The sequence below is a fragment of the Loxodonta africana genome, chromosome 5 (assembly GCF_030014295.1).
Source record: "Loxodonta africana isolate mLoxAfr1 chromosome 5, mLoxAfr1.hap2, whole genome shotgun sequence".
NCBI lineage: Eukaryota > Metazoa > Chordata > Mammalia > Proboscidea > Elephantidae > Loxodonta > Loxodonta africana.
Window position 1 is genome coordinate 22011878 of NC_087346.1, and position 20584 is coordinate 22032461.

At 37.6% G+C, this 20584-nt stretch overlaps 1 protein-coding gene across 11 annotated transcripts in view; it reads right to left on the bottom strand.

Moving 5' to 3' along the window:
- The window catches only part of AFG2A (AFG2 AAA ATPase homolog A), a 352856-nt gene that overhangs the window by 236328 nt on the left and 95944 nt on the right, over nucleotides 1-20584 (bottom strand). The window contains exon 14 of one of the 11 annotated variants that reach the window (XM_064285364.1): nucleotides 5757-6700. The exons of the other annotated variants lie outside the window; for them this stretch is intronic. Coding sequence (XP_064141434.1) covers nucleotides 6460-6700 — 241 coding nt within the window. The 3' untranslated portion in view covers nucleotides 5757-6459. Of the gene's footprint in view, nucleotides 1-5756; nucleotides 6701-20584 lie in introns of those variants that run through there. 11 annotated transcript variants of the gene reach the window in all.

Genomic DNA, 20584 nt, shown 5'->3' on the forward strand with positions numbered 1-20584 from the left:
CCTGCACAGAGAAGCTCCTACTCCATGGGAAGACTGATGAGATGGTTGACAGAGAAAGCATTCCCCTGGAGCTGACGCCCTGAATTTGGACTTCTCACCTACTAAAACCTACTAGACTGTGAGAAAATCAATTTCTCTTTGTTAAAGCCATCCACTTCGATATTTCGGTTATAAACAGTACCAGATAACTAAGACAAGTCCTTAAAAAGATATGGAACAACTGAAGAAAGTCCAAGACATATTATCAATGAAAACATAATATAAAACTCTAGAAAACCAAAAGGCTCAACATTTCTCGAACTGAAGAGAAAATTTAAGCCTAGAGTTGCAATACTAGGATTCTGTGGGGAAAAAATTCAATGATGCAAGAAACATCAAAAAAATATGGAAGGAATACGCAGTCATTGTAAAGAAGAAAAAGAATCGTTCACACCAAAGAGGGCATTTAAGTGGCCAACAAACACATGAAAAGTATGCTTGTGATCATTAGCCATCAGAGAGATACAAATCAAAGCTATAATGATACATCATCTCACCCCTGCAAAAACAGCACTGAAAGGGAAACAGTGTGGCATAACCTCAGAAAGCTAGAAATAGAAATACCCTATGATCCAGCAATCCCACTCCTAGGTATATATCCTAGAGATCTAACAGCAGTAACAAGAACAGACGTATGCACCCCTATGTTCATTGCGGCATTATTTACAACAACAAAAAGATGGAAACAACCTAAGTGCCCATCAATGGATGAATGACTAAACAAATTGTGGTATATATGGAATACTATGCAGATATAAAGAATAATAATGAGTCCTCAAAATACCTTATAACATGGATGAAACTGAAGGACATTATGCTAAGTGAAATAAGGCAAGCATAAAAGGACAAGTATTGTATGTTCCCACTTCTACAAAAAGACAAAAGAAAAGGTAGGTATACACATGGAAATTAATGTTCTTTGTTGGTTACCAGAGATGGGAGGGTTAGGGAAGGGGAATCACTCTCTAGACAGTTGACACTTGTTAGTTTTGGTGATGGGAAAGGCAACACCGAATGTTGATGGAGTACAATCTAACCAAAGTAAAGAATGACACTAAGAAATATACAAGAATAAGGGACATTATTGGTAAATGCTGGAACATTTTGCTAACAATAGCAGTAACAGCCAAAATATATGAGTGGTTACATAGATATGTATGCATAAATGTGTACAAGAAAGTGTACGTGTGAATACATGTGAGCATATATAGGTGTATCTGCAGGCATATTCAGAGACATGTTTAAGAGTGCTGCACATATATTTATACATAGAATAAGCACATAGATGGTTCAGTCACGGATACTTCCAAGACATAACCAAACACCTCTCAGGATTACTTTACAGGATCTGAAGACTTAGGACCATAGTCTCATAGGACATTTTGGTCAATTACCACAATATAGTCTATAACGTTTGTGTTCTACATTCTAATTTGGTAACTAAGTATATCTAGGGTCTTAAAAGCTTGTGAACAACCATCTAAGACGCAATGATTGGTTTCCACTCATCTGCAGCAAAAGAGAAAGAATGAAACCACAGACTCAAAGAAGAAACCAGGCGACAAGACCTCACCTATCCAGAGACTAGAAGAGCTAGATGGTACCTGGCTACAATAGATTGTCCTGAATAGAATGGGAGAATATTGTAGAATGAAATTGGAAATCTTACTTAAAAAAAAAAAGAAAATACAGACTTGCTGGACTGGTAGAGACCTCGGGAACCACAGAGACTGTCGCCTGGAGATATCCTTTAAAATTTGAACTGAAACTACTTCCAAAAGTCACCTATCAACTAAATAACAGATCGGCTCATAAAATAAACAATATCACCTGTGAATACTGTACTCTACTCCTTTAATCTTTTTTTTTTTTTTTTTAAATCATCTATTTGAAACCAAACAGTCAACATTTACTCTAAAGCAAAGATAAGACTGTCAGGGGGACAGGGAAGCAAGGATAATGGAAACCAGAATGGAAATAATGAGGAAGTTGAAAAATGTAGAAAATGTAACCCATGTCACTGAATAGTACATGTAGAAATTATTAAATGGGAGCTGGGAACCTAATTTGCTGTGTAAACTTTCACCAAAATCTCAATAACATAAAATAAAAAAGAACTGGTTGGTATCATTCCTTTTTAGGATGTAGTTAGTATATGATCAAGAACCACTGATACTGAAGGAAGACATTCAACTACACTGAAGACACTGGGAAAAAACAAGGCTCTAGGAACTGATGGAGTAAAAATGGAGATGCATCAACAAACAGATTCAATACAAGCGGCCCTTATTCATCTATGTCAAAAAATTAGGAAAACTGGAAGAGATCCACATATGTGCCCACTCCAAAGAAAGGTGATCGTATGCAATAAGGAAATTATTGAACAATATCATTAATATCATTTGCTAGAAAAATTTTGCTGAGGATAATTCAAAAACAACTGCAGCCGTGCATCAACACGGAACTGCCAAAATTCAAGCCAGATTCAGGACAGAATGAGGAATGCCGAGTATCATAACTGGTGTCAGATGGATCTTGGCCGAAAGCAAAATATTGAATAAACCAGACTACCAGAAGAATAAACAAATCAGTCTTAGAAGAAATACAACCAGAATGCTCCTTAGAAGCGAGGATAATGAGGCTTCATCTTGCTTACTCTGGATATGCTATCAGGAAAAAACTAATTACTAGAAAATGGCATCACATTTGGTAAAGTGAAGAATCAGCAAAAATGAGGGAAACCCTCTATGAGATGAATTGATTCATTAGTCTCAACAACGGGCTTAAACATATCAAAGATAAAGGAGATGGTACAGGACTGGGTAATGTTTCATTCTATTACACAGATGACCATGAGTTGAAGCCAACTCGACAGAAACTAACAATTTTTCATTTCTCAAAGCTCTATACCCTAAAAAAAGATTGCCTAGGTTATCACTCAGCCTTTTTCTTTTCTCCCCTTCAATTTCCTTTTAAGCAGAGAAGAGTACCTAAAGAGCTAGAATCATGGAATATTTTTAACAGGCAACCTACAAAGAGATAGGAAACAAAAATTCACATGAATTGTAGCAAAAAAAAAAAAAAAGAACAGTAAATTTCATGAATAATTTGGAAATCTACAAAAAAATAAAACAGTAATTTTAAACTTAAAAGTATACCTAAAATTAAAAAGATGGGATTAATAAGAGATTAGATACAACAGAACAGAAAATTCTTAAATTGGAAGAAAGGTTGGTAAAAAGGCCCCTAAGTGATATCCAAACCAAAAACCAAAACTGCTGCCGTCGAGTCGATTCTGACTCACAGCAACTCTATAGGACAGAGTAGAACTGCCCCATACGGTTTCCAAGGAGCGCCTGATGGATTCAAACTGCCTACCTTTTGCTTAGCAGCCGTAGCTCTTAAACACTATGCTACCAGGGTTTCCCCCAAGTGATATACAAATTGAAAAAAAGAATAGAAAAGAGTGTGGAAGATATATGGAAGCCAGACAAAGGGCCTACGAAGGCATATAAGTAGAGATACCACCATGTTTGTCGTACTGTGGTGGCTTGCGTGTTGCTGAGATACTGGAAGCTTGCCACTGATACTTCTAATACCAGCAGGGTTACGCTTGGTGGAAAGGTTTCAGCGGAGCTTCCAGGCTAAGACAGACTAGGATGAAGAACAATCAACAAAAAATAAGTAAAGAAGAAAGAGAATGGCATAGAAGTCGTATCTTAATAAATTGTTGTTGCTGTTGTAACGAGCCGGCAAACTGGATTCCACATAGCAACCCTGTGTACAACAGAACAAAAAACACTGCCCAGACCTACACAATCCTTAAAATCACTGATATGTCTGAGCCCTTTGTTGCAGCTACGTGTCAATCCAAGAGTTTTCCTCTTTTCTGCTGATCCTCTACTCTACCAAGCATGATGTCCTTCTCCATATAATATGTGCAAAGAATGTGAGATGAATTCTTGCCATCCTTGGTTCTAAGGATCATTCTGGCTGTACTTCTTCCAAGACAGATTTGTTCATTCTTTGGCAGTCCATAGTATATTCAATATTCTTCAACCAAACCATAAGTAAAATGCAACAATTCTGATTTTCTTATTAATCTTCCACCTTTAACATGCATATGAGGCGATTAAAAATACCATGGCTTGGGTGAGGCACATCTTAGTCCTCAAAGTGGTACCTTTACTTTTTAACACTTTAAAGAGGTCTTTTGCAGCAGATTTGACCAATGCAATATGTCATTTGATTCCTTGATTGCTGCTTCCGTGGGCACTGATTATGGATCCAAGTAAAATGAAATCCTTTACAACTTCAATATTTTCCCCAATCATGATGTTGCTTATTATAGGTCCATTTGTGAGGATTTCTGTTTTCTTTATGTTCAGGTGTAATGCATACTGAAGGCTGTAGTCTTTGATTTTCATCAGTAAGTGCTTCAAGTCCTCTACCCTTTCAGCAAGCAATGTTTGCATCTGCATATTAGAAGTTGTTAATGAGTCTTCTTCCAATCCCGATGTCGCATTCTTCTGCATATAGTCCAGCTTCTCGGATTATTTGCTCAGCATACAGATTGAAGAAGTCTGGTGAAAGGAAACAACTTTGACACACGCCTTTCCTGATTTTAAACCATGCAGTATCTCCTTGTTCTATTCAAACAACTGCCTCTTGATCTATGTACAGACTTTGCATGAGGACAATTACGTGGTTTGAAATTTCCATTCTTCACAATATTACTCATAATTTGTTAGGATCCACACGGTTGAATGCCTTTGCATAGTCAATAAAACACAGGTAAACATCCTTCTGGTATTCTCTGCTTTCAGCCAAGATCCATGTGACATCAGCAACGATATCCCAAGTTCCATGTCCTCTTCTGAATCCAGCATGAATTTCTGGCAGTTCCCAGTCGATGTACCGCTGCAATAGCTTTCTAGTGATCTTCAGCAAAATTTTACTTGTGTTATATTAATGATATTCTTTGATAATTTCCGCATTGTGTTAGATTACCTTTCTTTGGAATGGTAACAAATACAGATCTCTTCCAGTTGGTTGGCCAGGTAGCTGTCTTCTAAATTTCCTGGGATAGAAAAGTGAGCACTTCCAGTACCGCATCCACTTGTGGAAACATCTCAGTTGGTATTCTGTCAATTCCTGGACCCTTGTCTTTTGCCAATGCCATCAGTGCAGCCTGACTTCTTCCTTCAGAACCACAGGTTTTTTATCGTATGCTACCTCCTGAAACGGCTGAATGTCAACCAATACTTTTTGTTATAGTGGCTCCGTGTATTCCTTTCATCTTTTGATGCTTCCTGCCTTGTTTAATGTTTTCCCCATAGAATCCTTCAATATTGCAACTCGAAGCTTGAATTTTTTCTTCAGTTCTTTCAACTTGAGAAATGTCCACCGTGTTCTTCTGATTTTCTATCTCCAGGTCTTTGCACATGTCATTACAATACTTTACTTTGTATTCTTGAGCCACCCTTTGAAATCGTCTATTAAACTCTTTTACTTCATCATATCTTCCTTTCATTTTAAAAACTCTACATTCAAGGGCAAGTTTCAGAGTCTCTTCTGATATTCATTTTGGGCTTTTCTTTCTTTCCTGTCTTTTTAACGACCTTTTGCTTTCTTCACGTCTGATGTGCTCGATGTCTTCCCACAACTAGTCTAGTTTTCGGTCATTATTGTACAATGAGTGTGTTAGTCGTCCAGTACTGCTATAACAGAAATATTACAAGTGGATGGCTTTAACAAAGAGAAATTTATTTTCTCACAGTCTTTTTTTTTTTTAGTAGGTTACAAGTCCAAATTGAGGGCATCAGCTCCAGGGGAAGGCTTTCTCTCTGTCAACTCTGGAGAAAGGTCTTTCTCATTAATATTCCCCTGGACCAGGAGCTTTTCTGCACAGGAACCCCCGGGGCAAAAAATGCACTCTGCTCCTGGTGGTCCTTTATGGGTGGTATGAGGTCTCCAACTCTCTGCTTGCTTCCCTTTCCTATTATCTCTTGAGAGATAAAAGGTAGTGCAGGCCACGCACTAGGGAAACTCCCTTTACCTTGGATCAGTGTGGTGTTACAATCCCACCCTAATCCTCTCAACAAAATTTACAATCACAAAAGGGAGGACAACCACACAATACTGGGAATCGTGGCCTAATCAAGCTGATACACACATTTTGGGGGGAACATAATTTAATCCATGACAGGGAGTCAAATCTATCCTTGAGGTGGTCTCTAAATCCAGATGGGATATATTCAAGATTTTCTTCAGCTTCAACTTGAACTTGCATATGAGCAATTGATGGTCAGCCCCTGGCCTTGTTCTGACTGATGATATTGAGTTTTTCCACTGTGTCTTTCCACAAATGCAGTCAATTTGATTCCTGTGTATTCCATCCAGTGAGGTCCACGCATATAGTCACCATTTATGTTGCTGAAAAAAGATGTTTTCAGTGAGTAAGTCATTAGTCTTGCAAAATTCTATCACGCGATCTCCAGCATCCTTTTTATCACCAAAGCCATATACTGATCCTTCGTTTTCAATTTTCACAGTCCAATCACTAGTAATTATCAATGCATCTTGATTGTATATTTGATCAATTTCAGAGTGTAGATGGTAAAAATCTTCAGTTTCTTCATCTTTGGCATTAGTGGTTGGTCTGTAAATTTGAATAACAGTCATATTAACTGGTCTTTCTTGTAGCCATATAGGATATTATCCTATCACTGACAGCATTGTACTTTAGGATTGATCTTGAAACTATTCTTTTTGACAATCAATGTGAACCCACTCTTCTTCAATTTGTCACTCCCGGCATAGTAGACCATATGATTGTCCAATTCAAAACGGCCATTATCAGTCCGTTTCAGCTCACTAATGCCTAGGATATCTACTTTCAAGCACTCTTCTGTCAGTGCGTCATACTGTGGTGACTCGTGTGTTGCTGTGATGCTGAAAGCTATGTCACCAGTATTTCAAATACCAGCAGGGTCACCCACAGTGGACAGGTTTGAGCGGAGCTTCTAGACTAAGACAGACTAGGAAAACGGAACTGGCGATCCACTTCTAAAAAAATGGCCAATGAAAACCTTAGAACATTCTTAATAAATACTGAGAGTTTCCCAAAAATATCAAAAGGATCAAGAATGCACTCAAGATTCTCAAAACCTAAAGTCAATAAAATCGCTGCTACCTACAGATAACAGTCTGTGACCAACATTTATATTTATGGTTTATCCCAAAAATTCTCTATAGAAAATAATCCTTGCAATCGGAGGTTGAGATATTAAAATAGTTATAAACAGGGCGTTTCTGAGTCCTAAACATCAACTTCCTGATAATAAAAACTATAGAAGTTATGGCACCATTTGTCTGCATACACAACAATAAGTACTCACTCATTAAGAATTTCAAGAATTCATCAAAGATTTATAGGTCCTATTTTGCTTTTCCTTTCTTTAACTAACACAGGCCCAAAATGAACTTTTTTAAAAATGAATTACTATGATCAGGAACCATATATACTTGAGTTTCCTGACTGAGGAAGAAGCAGTAAGCATACCACATAAGCATAAGACAAAATGGGTTTGGGGCAGGAGAAGACACATAACAAGGGTCCTTCTTTTTCCTTTCTCCTTTTTCATAGCAAAGTCCAGGAAGAGTATGAATTACATTTAGATCAAATTAATAATTTGAAAAAAATAACACTATGGGAACAATAACATTTATGGCTCCTTGATACACATTTCTTTAAAATAAAAAAGAGACAGCGAGACAGATACTTTTTATATTTTCAGAAATTCAAAGCATGGAAATAAATACTTAAACAAGTTATAATCCATGGGAAAAAAAAATCATATGGTAGCGTTAGCTTCTCAATACTGCGTTTCAAAAAATAAATGTCTACTATAAAGAAATATCTTGTAGTTCAAGAAAACACTAAAATTACTAACGTCTTCTGTTACAGAAAAAGAAAGGAAAGGAGGTACGCTGAGAAGGATAACCCTATTTTTTTAGTTAAAAAACACACATTTAAGGATTCATGTTTTAAACATTTTTAAAAATTTGAACAAAACCTCCATATTAAATTTGTTGATCTTACAATAATAAATTTACCCACAGAATGCATCTCTGTCCCTAGGAATGAAATCAGTTCTTGTGTAAACAAATACAGTATTTTTAATATATCATTTCCAACACTACCAAACTCTTAAACTGAAGAAATCTAATTCATGTTATAATGGAATTCTTTTTTAAACAATTCTAGAGAAAAGCCAAATCGTATCATAGTCCACATAGTGTATTTTCCTGTAAACAACCTTCCTCATGCTTAAAATTCCAGCTATGTTTCCAGCTGGCAATAATATCTTGATAATTAAATATTCAAAGTGTTATCAACGCCACAGATTTCTTAGATTCCTTGTTCACCTTGTTGGGCTGATTTAAAATGAACTCCTCAACAAGGCCTTCTCTGATCCCCCAAACAAAACTAAACTCTTCTACTTCTGTGAAAGTGCTTGTTTGTAGCATTATTAAAGCCCAGCGTGTAATTATTTAAAGCAGACAGTTTACCATGCCTCACTTATAGCCTCAGAAAAATGGAGAATTTTATATCTCTCACAGAATGCTGATGGGAAAAACTTCATAAATAATTATTAAAAAATACCTACTGTTCATGAAGTACCTACTCTCAGAGGTGACATTTATATGTAACGTGCTCTGAGCCCTGGTGGTGCAGTGGTTAAAGTGCTGGGTTCAAATATACGACCCACTTCAAGGGAGAAAGATGTGATAGTCTGCTTCTGTAAAATTTCAGCCTTGGAAACCCTATGGGATAGTTCTACTCTGTCCTATAGAGTCACTATGAGTCAGAATCAACTCAACGGCAATGGGGTGAGTGTCATGCACCACAGGTACTAATTCATTAATATCAATAATAACACTGAGGTAGATGCTGATTTTACTCCCATTTTATAGATAAGGAAACTGAGGCACAGAGAGGTCAAACAACTTGTCCAAGATTGTAGAGCTAGCAAATGGCAGAGGCAGAATCTGAATATACATCTGCTTGATTCCAGAGCTTATATTCTTTCCATCATTCTATAAAACATAAATAACTTCAAAGAATTTTGTAGACCAAGTACACCAATGTGCCAGAGTAAACTTGAAATGTCTGAGACAGTCATCATTTAAATTAGCACTCTAAGGGGGAAAAACCCTTTTATTCATTAATTGTAGTTGGAAGGAAACACCTAACTGCACTGTGGAAATACATATCGATTAAGAAGAAATAACCACCAAACTTGAAAAAAATTAAACTATTTGAAGAGTGTCAGCAATCAATAATAACTTGAATTTTCTAGCTTACCACCTAAGTAATAAACTAGGCTGTCAAATTATGATCACATTCAGTATGAACCTATAGTAAATAAACTAGCTGAGCTTAAAAGGTATCCTATAAACTGCAGGCAGACATACATAGTGAGTTATCTTTACCAGCTGTCCAGGAGCTGTGTAAACTACATGTGCTCTGCATAACTGCAGCTTTGTATAAACTGTTAACATAGAGAGTGACATATAAGTGTGTATTTTTCCATTTTGCTATAAATTCCCAGTAAAAACTCCAAGTTAACATAGGCAATGCTCATTACATTTATATGGTTTTGACGCAGTGTTAGAGAAATAAGTGATTCTTAAACTCAATTCATCTTACACCCTGCCAAAAGCAATTTTTAGAAGAGAATTTTTAGATCTTAGACACTGATGTATGAACGTAATCCAAAACAAAAAAGATAGTAAGAAAAATAAAGATATGTCAGTTCAAACTTATTTTCTGGTAACAAGCTACCTAAAAGCAGAGGAAATGCTTTTAAACATGTATCATAAATACATAAATAGGTACCATAGATCTCAAAATGGTAAAGCAGAAAACTTAAGTTCTACAGTAATCACAATAAATTATTAGTGAATAAAAAGGTTTTGTTCTTTTTTTAATCATTCCATTAATTATTTCAATAAAACCTTCTCTGGTTAGTACTAAAAAAAAAATCAAACCCTCCGCCATCAAGTCGATTCCGACTCATAGTGACCCTATAGGACACAGTAGAACTGCACCATAGAGTTTCCAAGGAGCGCCTGGGGGATTCGAACTGCCAACCTCTTGAGGGTGCTTTAAATTAGTCTAAGAGCTTAGATATTTCACAGCCTTGGGTTCAAATATTAGCTTTACCAACTTGCTTTCTGTGTAACCTTGTGAAAAAGTTACTTAACTTCTCTGAGCCTCAATTTCCTCAATCAAAACATGAGAGGGATCGTACCTTCCTCAAAATTAAAATGTATAAAGGACAAAACTTAGCATAAAGGATATGCTCAAAAGTTACTAGTTACAAGGATAATCATGATTATAATTATCACCATTATGATTAGCTTAATGAAAAAGCCTAAAATCTTTTAAAATTATTGTAACAAAGGAGTGCCTGACATGTAAGTATTTACCGAAATGAAGCATAAATGTGATATCTGATATAACATTTTCAGAAGCTAGGAACAACAGAGGCCAGCAGATACATCCAGAACCCATACTGCCAGTTCCCTACTTAGCCTTGACTTACAGCATGTAGAAAAGTATCAAATACCCTTAAATTATGCCATGAAAGCCACCAACCTAATACTGCTCCTCTGATGCCCTTCACAACTAGGAGGCAGGCCCAATCATTAAGCCCTGTAGTACTCTACTAAAAGATACTTTATTTCTCTAAAATTTATTAGCAGGGGGTTGCTATGCACTGGTAATTAGAGCACTTTACATGTTAGTCTTCACTGCATATTACCTGTTCAAATGTAATAATAACAGCTTGGCTCCTCAAAATTCTCAAAGAATGATTTATTTTGATCAGCTAAAATTTCCAGATAGCGATATTTTAAAACTTTTCAGATATTTTTACATTAAAAAATGAGTTTCCTAAAAGAGGGAATACTTCTAAAATAGACAAAATATTTTTCATTAATATACTGTAAGATCATGTGCTCTCAAGCAGAAATGCTTGGCTAAGAAAACAGACTAATGAGAAGAAAATCTCTATTTCTTTGGTTTCTTAGGTCTATACTAAAAGAAGTCCTTTCACCTGTTTTTTTCTACACTCTTTTTTGTGTCTTCTAAATGAACCTAAGGAGACCTAGCGGCACAGTGGTTAAGTGCTCAGTTGCTAACTGAAAAGTTGGCAGTTCAAACTCCTCAGTCACCCCTGGGATGAAGATTTGGCAGTCGGCTTCCGTAAAGGTTACAATTTGGAAGCGCAATAGGACAGTTCTACTCTGTACTATCGACTGGATGGAAATGGGTTGGGTTTTAAGCGAACTTAGCTTTTGTGAGGTGAAAAAATATTACATGGCACTTGTCTTTGATGAGTCATGATTACCATTTATATGCTATAAGCAATAAGTGTGGCTACAGACACACAGAATTTGGAACCCAGTGACTTGAGTGCTGGCTAACTTGAGAAGAAACTCTATTATATTCCCCTACAATAAGTGTGACTGAATGGCCTCCCAGAAAGCGAGGTAACAGGTTGATCTTTCTACAAATTAATGAATATGTCAAGATGGCAGCAGTTTTCTTTAAAATGTTTTTTCATCTGCCTAAAAAGCATGATCTTCATTAGTGTTGTTATCCTTTGATTACCATCACCACTGGCTACAGTTAAAAGAATATCTAGGATTTCTATATCCTTACCACGAGCGACAAAGTTTTGAGTCTAGGCCCACTCTTTTAGATTTAGTGTGTATAAAAAACTATTGAATTTTTACAAAGGGAGCTCCCTTTGCACTTCACTAATTCTTTGTAGAGTTCCTTGAAAGGTGAATTTTTTCAAAGCTTACAAATGATTCTTTATAATGAAAATGATGCTTCTCTGAATATTACTGCAGGCCATAAAACTCCCTAAGACAGTCTCAGTGTTCAACTTTAAAAGAAATTTGTTCACAAACGACATTATAACATGGTATAAAGTCTGACTCTGCTAAATCACTAGCTGAGTAATCATAATCTCTCTTATTCAAAAATAAATATCTGTGCCTATTTGCTAAGCACTATGCTAAACATCTGAGAAAAGAGAATGAAGAAATTATCATTCCCTTCAGAATTTCTTAATTGTTGGCATCTATGAAAGGGGAGTTGAATGAGACGACATACACAGACTCTGCTAGTTTTAAAATTCTGATTCTGTGTTGTTGTATTGTAGCACCTAAGCAAAGGAATTTAGCTCATTGTTATTAATAAAATTATTCAAATACAGTGACTTATTATTGACACCTCGAATCAAGCACTTCTAAACAGAAGGAGGTAAAACTCAAACTTGTCCAATTTACTATTTGTTGTAGGAGGAAATGGTGGCTGTAATTAATGTTGAAAATTAGGTGAGGGGAATTCTTTGGATTCCCATTACCCAAGCTGCCCTTATCCTTTATTCCCACAGATCACTGAAAGCTAGCTGGAAAATAGCATAGTGAAAATGTTTTATGGAGTGAGAAATATTCTTGGCTAACTTTCAAAGCTGCAGCAGGAAACAAAAACCATAAGACTGACATCCTAGAAAATCAGAACCAACACCAAGAAAAAGTTTAACATAATAAAATAATTTTTATAAAACTTTATTATCTGCTACAGATAGGCAACACAACAATGAAAAATGTTCAACTATAGAAATTACTATAGAAAACTACAGAAATTATATATTTCTATATATAAAAAAAAAGAAATATTTTATTTGTCACTATGAGTCGGAATTGACTCCACGGCACTGGGTGGTTTTTTATAGAAATAACTGGAGCTAGATTTTCCAAAACACCAATTCTTTTGTTCTTTCAGAAATCAAACTGCTTTCAAAATTACTTGATTTCAAAAGTCATACAGTGCCATGGATCAAAGGGACTTTAGAATATCCTAAAACAAGGGTCGGCAAATCTGGCTAGCCAACTGTTTTCTTATTTGATTATAAATAGTTCATAGGCACCCTGGTGGTGCAATGGTTAAAGCACCTGGCTGCTAACCGAAAGGTCAGCAGTTAGAACCCACCAGCCACTCTGTGGTAGAAAGATGTGGCAGTCTACTTCCATAAAGATCCATAAAGATTTACAACCTTGGAAACCCTACGGGACAGTTCTACTCTGCCCTTTAGGGTCACTATGAGTCAGAATCGACTTGATGGCAATGGGTTATATAGTTTATAGGAGCCCTGGTCGCTATGAATTGGAATCAACTCTACGGCAATGGGTAATGGGTAGGTCAGTGGTTAAGCACTTGGCTGCTCGGAGAAAGGCCAGCAGTTTGAACCTACCACTGCTTTGTCAGAGAAAGATGTGGCAGTCTGCTTCTGTAAAGATCAAGCCTTGGAAACCCTATAGAGCAGTACTACTCTGTCCTATAGGGTCACTATGAATCAGAATCGACTCAATAGCAACTAATTTGTTTTGGGGTTTATATAAACAGGCAGTCCCCAGATTACGAACTAGTTCTCTTCCTAAGTCTGTCTTTAAGTCAAATTTGTATCTAAGTCAGAAGTTAGGTACAGTTTGTATCTAAGGTCAGTTAGTCAAATATTTGTCTTAGTATATAGTACATAGTGTACCTTTCTATACATAAAAATCATTAAACACTTCCAAATAACTAAAACATCTTTAACATAATAATATCGTAATAATAATAATGTTTTGATGCATGTCACAAAGTAGCACCCATTTGTCATTACAAATCATTTTATGTGCCTTCTGCACAGTTGAGAAATACTTATAGGGCCAATGTTACCCAAAATACTCAGAAGAGTTTGTTCTGTAAATTCTTTTAGACTAGTTAGATACTTTACTGTAGACTCGGAACTAAAAAATCTATGTTGTACTGCCGAGTCGCATTTCTGCTGGGTTTGAACCCTCCTCAGCAGAGGCAGGAAGGGTTGGGGGCATAGGCAGGATGATGCTGGGGTGAGAGGGATCATTTCCCCATCACCTCTTCACCAGACCTGTCAACCCCATGCACCAACTGTGAGGCCCCTGCCTCAGGATGCAAAGGAGAAAGTGCTGCTCAGGGTGTGCTAAAAGAAAGCCCAGGTCCCAAGGATTGGAAAGAGGATGCTTTGGGAAACCCATGTCCAAAGCTCTCCACAGACTCATGGAAATCATATGGACATACAGAGGTCAGGAATCTCTACAACTGCTCCCCTGCCTTCCAGCCACCAAAAGGCCAAGAGCCACTGCAATAGTGAAATCCCACATGTGTAAACCCACCACTGCCCTCGAGTTGATTTCCGCATGTGTAAGGTAGGAGAAACAGAAGCCCAGAGAGGTGCTGTGATGGCCCCGGGCTGCACCGCACAGAGGGCCTGGCAGGATGCGGGGGGGATGGAGTTGGGTAAAAGGTGCCACAGAGGGCCGGCAGTGTGCCCAGTTGGCGCACTGACCAGTTGTACCCAGAGAACATGGAGAGCTCACTGTCCCGGCCGCCAGCCACCACCACCTGCAGGCCTGCCATGCGGAGCTGAGCAGCGGCGCTTGAGGCACGCTGATAGTGGGGCCCACACTTTCTGAGCTCCAAGGGAGGTGATATATGTGGGCTCTCCACTCACTGCTGCTGGTGCGTGGCTGTGACTGAGCACACTGTGTCCAAGCTGCCCACCCACTGCCAGTGGTCACCCAAGGATCCGCTCACTGCGACACCTGTGTGCATGAAAGAAGCATGGCCGCATAGTGGGAGCCCAGGTTACACGGAGTGATGTCTTTCCTGATAGGCTTTAAGGGGGTTGGTTCTTAACTACAGGCTGTACGTGTCAGACAAGCATAACCGGGGGACTGCCTGTAGGCTATGGCTGCTTTCACACTACAACAGTAGAGGTGAGCCATATGGCTCATAACACCAAAAATATTTACCAACCGAAAGCTTTATAAAAAGGTGTGGCAACTCCCATCTTAAAGAAACCTTGCTGCCATAATGGTAAACATTACACTGATTTCATTTTTCAACGCTAAAAACTTTCACAGAAATATGTATTTCCTTTTCAACTCCTCCAATAAAACCCAATGCCCACCACCACTTAATATAATTCCTAAGTCACAAACCAACATTTCATGTATCCATTTAAAAATTTTTTATTTTTGCTACTATGTAATTTAAATGTCAGAGTTTCAAATGACAGGCAGTTGAATTTGTCCATTTTCTTAAAATCTACCCCCCATCCCCATGGGTAATACTCAAACTTGGAGGAGACCTAAATAGGACCTAAAGAAGGCTAGCCAAGTACATACTATTCTGAACAAAAGCATTATCTATGATAATTTTCACGGTACATGTAAAATATAAGGAAAATTACTTTCATTTTTAAGGCAAGACAGCTACAATAAGAGACCTACAACAAGAAAAATAACAATAATTCCCAATTCCTAGAGTAAACATGCTGCAACAGGCCATCCCTCTAAGGAACGTCATCTTACACCTTTAAGCTATACTATAGTACTTGACCACAAGGCACTGACAGAACACAAAACAAAAAAATTCATAGAGCTCCATTTCTTCTTTCACTGTTTACCTCAGCATTTCTGTTTAATATAAAACTCTTCAATGTCAATTAAGTATAAATGTGAGGCAATTAAGCATAAATTGGTAAGAGCTGCATACTAGGAAACAGGCATTAAACTTAGCAACTTTAAACACAAATATACAAAATAACAGTGATTAAAGTACTATTCGTATACTTATTACTAGACTTTCTTAAACATTAAAAAAATATTCAGGTAAATGAGAATTTTTTTATCCTGAAATAAGCATACGTTTTCTTTCTAAAATCCTGATAGTGTAAGAGGCAGCAGTAGTAGTTAGAACAGCACTAAATTTGAAGACATGGGCTCTAGTCTTGTATGGGACATAAAGGAGTCATGTCCCGCTTCCTTTAAATTCTGGGGGCTTCTGTTCCTTATGAAAAATAAAAGGTTTGAGCTAGATGATATCTAAAAATGTTTCCAGCTATAAAATTTTATGATTTTATGAGATTTTAAAAACCGCTATAAAAATCACATTAAAAAAATTTATAACCTTGCTTGAAAAGTGTCATTTAGAGAAATGATGCCTACAAAAATTTCCTCTACAGTGCTTAGCATCATGAATTCACTGAATTTACCTGAAATCTGGACATGCTCCAAAAGAGGTCACCCCATTTCCTGATCATTATTTTCAACCTCATAGCTCTTTTCAGGATGCTGCTAAGCCTGGAATCTTCATTTTCAATCAAAGCTGGCTCAGAATTTCTCACTTTTCCCCAACTACTACCAGTGGAAATCAATTTTGGACTAGTAAGTGCAGAAACAGCTACACAAGAAAGCAGTTATTAATATCACAGATTCTCCAACATCTCATAAAAGATACCAACCAGTCACCTTTTAACTCAGTGCTTAATTGGTTTCATTTTTTTCATATATTTAATCACTGTTTTTACATTCGAGTTAAACAAAATCCTCATTTTCCATATAGTATTGGTTTTTCAAAACAGAATAGTCATCATCTTTCTCCCAAATAACAAAACTTTCTTCTATTTCTAAGAAATAAACTTAACCGTATTCTAAATTTGTGAAATCAGAATTCCTCTTGTAGTTGATTTCTCAGCACCATCTCATATTTTAACAGGCAGCACTTTTTCTGTAGCAGTAGTACATAAAATGCTGTGTCTACACCTGGCAGCATCTCTGATGAAACGCCAAAATGCCTGTTGTCTATAGTATTTTTATTAATTTTCCAAATGCTTTATTTAATCAGTATCCTCCACTAGAATGTAAGCTACATTGAACAGGATTCATCTCTGTATCACTCGTTTTATCTCTACTGATACAGAATTTACTGTTATAAAAATGTCTATACAGATATTATTATTAGAAGAATATCCATACAGAAAATAGTATAACAAATAAAAGACTAAATTTTTCTACACATTTACTAAATGCTGGGTACTTCTGAAGCACTTTACATCTATTTAAGTCTAATTAACAAAAATTTGTTACTATTGTTATCACCATTTTACAGATGAAGAAACTAGTGCTTAGAGAAGTTAAGGTTCAAACTTGCCCTAGGTCCTGATCACTTTTACATCCTCAACACAAACCTCATTTTAGAAAGGGTATTCAGTAAATACCTACTGAATGAGTGAATGAATGAATGCTTTCAAAGCAGTCTTACAACAGACCACTTAGAGTCACTACTGATGTAAGTCACAGAGAAGATGAATAATAAATAAAAGCTCACTGTCTTAGGCTGGGTTCTCTGGAGAAGCAAAACCAGTAAAGCGTATAAATATATATACAGAGATTTATATCAAGGAAACGGTTCATGCGGTTGTAGAGGCTGTAATGTTCCAACTCTGTGGGTCAGGATAGAGGCTTCTTCCTGATTCATGCACCCACAGGGGCTGCCGAGGAGCAGAGTTCTTACTCACAGGCTATGAAGACCGATTAATCCCAAGATCAGCAGGCAAGAGTACAGGCAAGCTGCTAGCTCAAGTCCCCAGAACTGAAGGTCAGACAAACAGGGGCCAGCTGCAGGATCCGGAACGAGCAAAAGCCCCTGAACCCTACCAGAACATCCGTCCACACTCGATGCAGGCCACACACCCGAGGAAACTCCCCTTCGACGGACTGGCTACTCACAGCAGACTCTATCACAGGGGCGATCACATATCAAATCTTAACACTGAAGTGACCACATCACATGACTGCCAAACACTGAGAATCATGGCCCAGCCAAGTTGACACACAATCTTAAGCATCACACTCACATAGTTAATTAGCCAACTAGAGAGACCTGGAATCTTGGTCTATACGATGCAGTCATAGAGTAAGAAAGTGGCTCAGAGTATCCACTGTGCAGCTGGAATACCTGAATGCAAATTTCAGCTCTGCCACTAACAATACATGACTAAGACAGTTACGTACCTATCCGCCTATATTTTCTCACCCGTAAAATAGAGATGAGAATAGGCCCTACATCTCCTTGGGTTGTTGTGAGGATTATATGAGGTAACAAAGTAAAAGGTCAAAATATGTTGAGCGGGATCCAAATAAGGGGAGCTGTGTTATTTGGGAGTTAATTAAATAAACAAGATGGGCTTCTCCAGCTAGTGACCTTAAATTCCAGAGATACATTCCTAGCTCCAAATGTATTTTAGCACTGCTTGAATACTGGTACTACCAGGTAGCAACTGTTAGCCAGTGGAGATGATTCTGGATCTTATGATTGCCTGAGATGTCCAGGACATAAAAAGTAATTCTAGGAATCCCCAGGTTAGTCAGTGCCCATTTCCTTAGTTCAAGAAGGCTGTGCCAAGAGAATATAGGGATCTGGGGATCCACCCTACACTTTTCCAATTGTGCTGCTTGAGGCAGGACTGACTGATGATTTGCTGCTCAGTTTGCTCACCACGCCCTGTTACAACCTTGAAAAAGGTAAAAATTTAAACCAGCCTGGAGGTGAGGCATAAAATTGGGAGGCAAGTGTATAATACCCTACTTTGCATTAATGCAGGGGGCCACTTTACAAGTTCTTTTCTTTACCTGTAAAGAACTTGAAACAGCTTCTGGCACATAATAAGCACTAAATGAATGTTACCTACATTACTGTTAGGTTCCATCGAATAGATTTCAACTCGGAGTGACCCCAATTGACCAAGCAGAATGGCCCTGTAGGCTTTTCTAGGCTGTAATGTTTACGGGAGCAGATTGCCAGGTCTTTTTTCCACAGAGCCACTGGGTGGGTTTGAACTGCCAACCTTTTAGTCAGCAGCCAAGAGCTTAACAGTTTTTGCGACCAGGGCTCTTTTCAACATTATCATAATTCAAAATTTCCTCTCACCTCAGTGCCTTACTCCCCGCTTATTTTCCAAAAAGCCTTAACAACATTTTCAATTTTTCCAAATGTAATAAACTGGTTGCCATCGAGTCAATTCCAGTTCATAGTGACCCTATAAGACAGAGTAGAACTAGCCCACAGCATCACCAAAGCTGTAAATGTTTTACAGAAGCAGATTGCCACATCTCTCTCCGTGGAGCAACTGGTGGATTCGAACTGCTGATCTTTCAGTCAGCAGTTGAGTGCTTAACAGTTGCACCACCAGAGCTCTTTTCAATATTATATTATTACCCCAGTATAATTCAAATTTCCTCTCACCTCAGTGCCTCACTCCCTTTTTATTTTCCAAACAGTCTTAACAGCATTTTCAATTTTCCCAAATGTAAAAAATCTCTTGCCGTTGAGTCAATTCCGACTCATAGTGACGCTACAGGGCAAGAGTAGAACTGCCCTACAGAGTTTCTAAGGTTGTAAAAAAAAAAAAAAAAAAATTTTTTTTTTTTAAAATCTTTTAAGGAAGCAGGCTGCCACATTTTTCTCCTGTGGAGTGGCTCGTGGGTTCGAACTGCTGACCTTTCAGTTAGCAGTCCAGTGTTTAATGACTGTGCCACCAGGGCTACTTTTGCAATAAAGTACTTTGTAAAGGAAATCTTACAACACATCTTCCTATTCTCAGTATGAAATTAGACAAAACACCTTATTCAGAACACCCATAAGAAGAAAACTATCAGATTCATTTATTTTTCGAGCCTCAAGGAAACAAATGGGGCAGCAAGGAGAAGTAAAGAGTAGTTGTAACTAGGTATTTTTATAAACATGAAAAGATCTCTTCCTAAAAACACAAAGATATCCAACGGTACGTCCGTGCTCTATTTACCGTGTGCTAGCTGCAATCCTCAGTTTCATGGCTAATTACATGCCTTCTCTTTTGAATAACTTCAAATAGTCAAAATAATTTAACATGCATGGGATAGTAAGGACTAGCTTATACTATAATATTTTGCTCAATTTGTTACACATCTTAAATTTTGACAAGGAGGAAACTTGATAAGAACAGTCTTTTTTTGGTCATTTTTGGACTGGTCATATGGATTTGATCTTAATATTATCATAGAAATCACATAATGGTTTTGAAAAAACAAAAGCAAGGACTACTTATGGCCTAAAATTATATAGAAATGCCACCTATTTATGCGATTTTTCTATTCCATAAGTGTTTTTTTAATTGTGTTTTAAGTGAAGTTTACAATTCAAGTCAGTTTGTCATACAAAAACTTATACACATTGTTATGTAACCCTAGTTGCTCTCCCTACAACGTGACAGCACACTCCTTCTCTCCACCCTGTATTTTCTGTGTCCATTCAACCAGCTCCTGTCCCCCTCTGCCTTCTCATTTGGCCTCCAGACAGAAGCCGCTCACATAGTTTCATGTGTCTACTTCAGCTAAGAAGCACGCTCCTCACCGGTATCATTTTATGTCTTAGATGCCAGTCAAATCTTTGTTTGAAAAACTGGCCTCGAAAATGGTTTTAGTTTTGGTCTAATAGAGAGTTCGGGGGCCATGACCTCTGGGGTCCCTCCAGTCTCAGTCAGACCACTATGTCTGGTCTTTTTACTAGAATTTGAGGTCTGCATCCCACTTTTCTCCTGCACAATCAGGGGTTCTC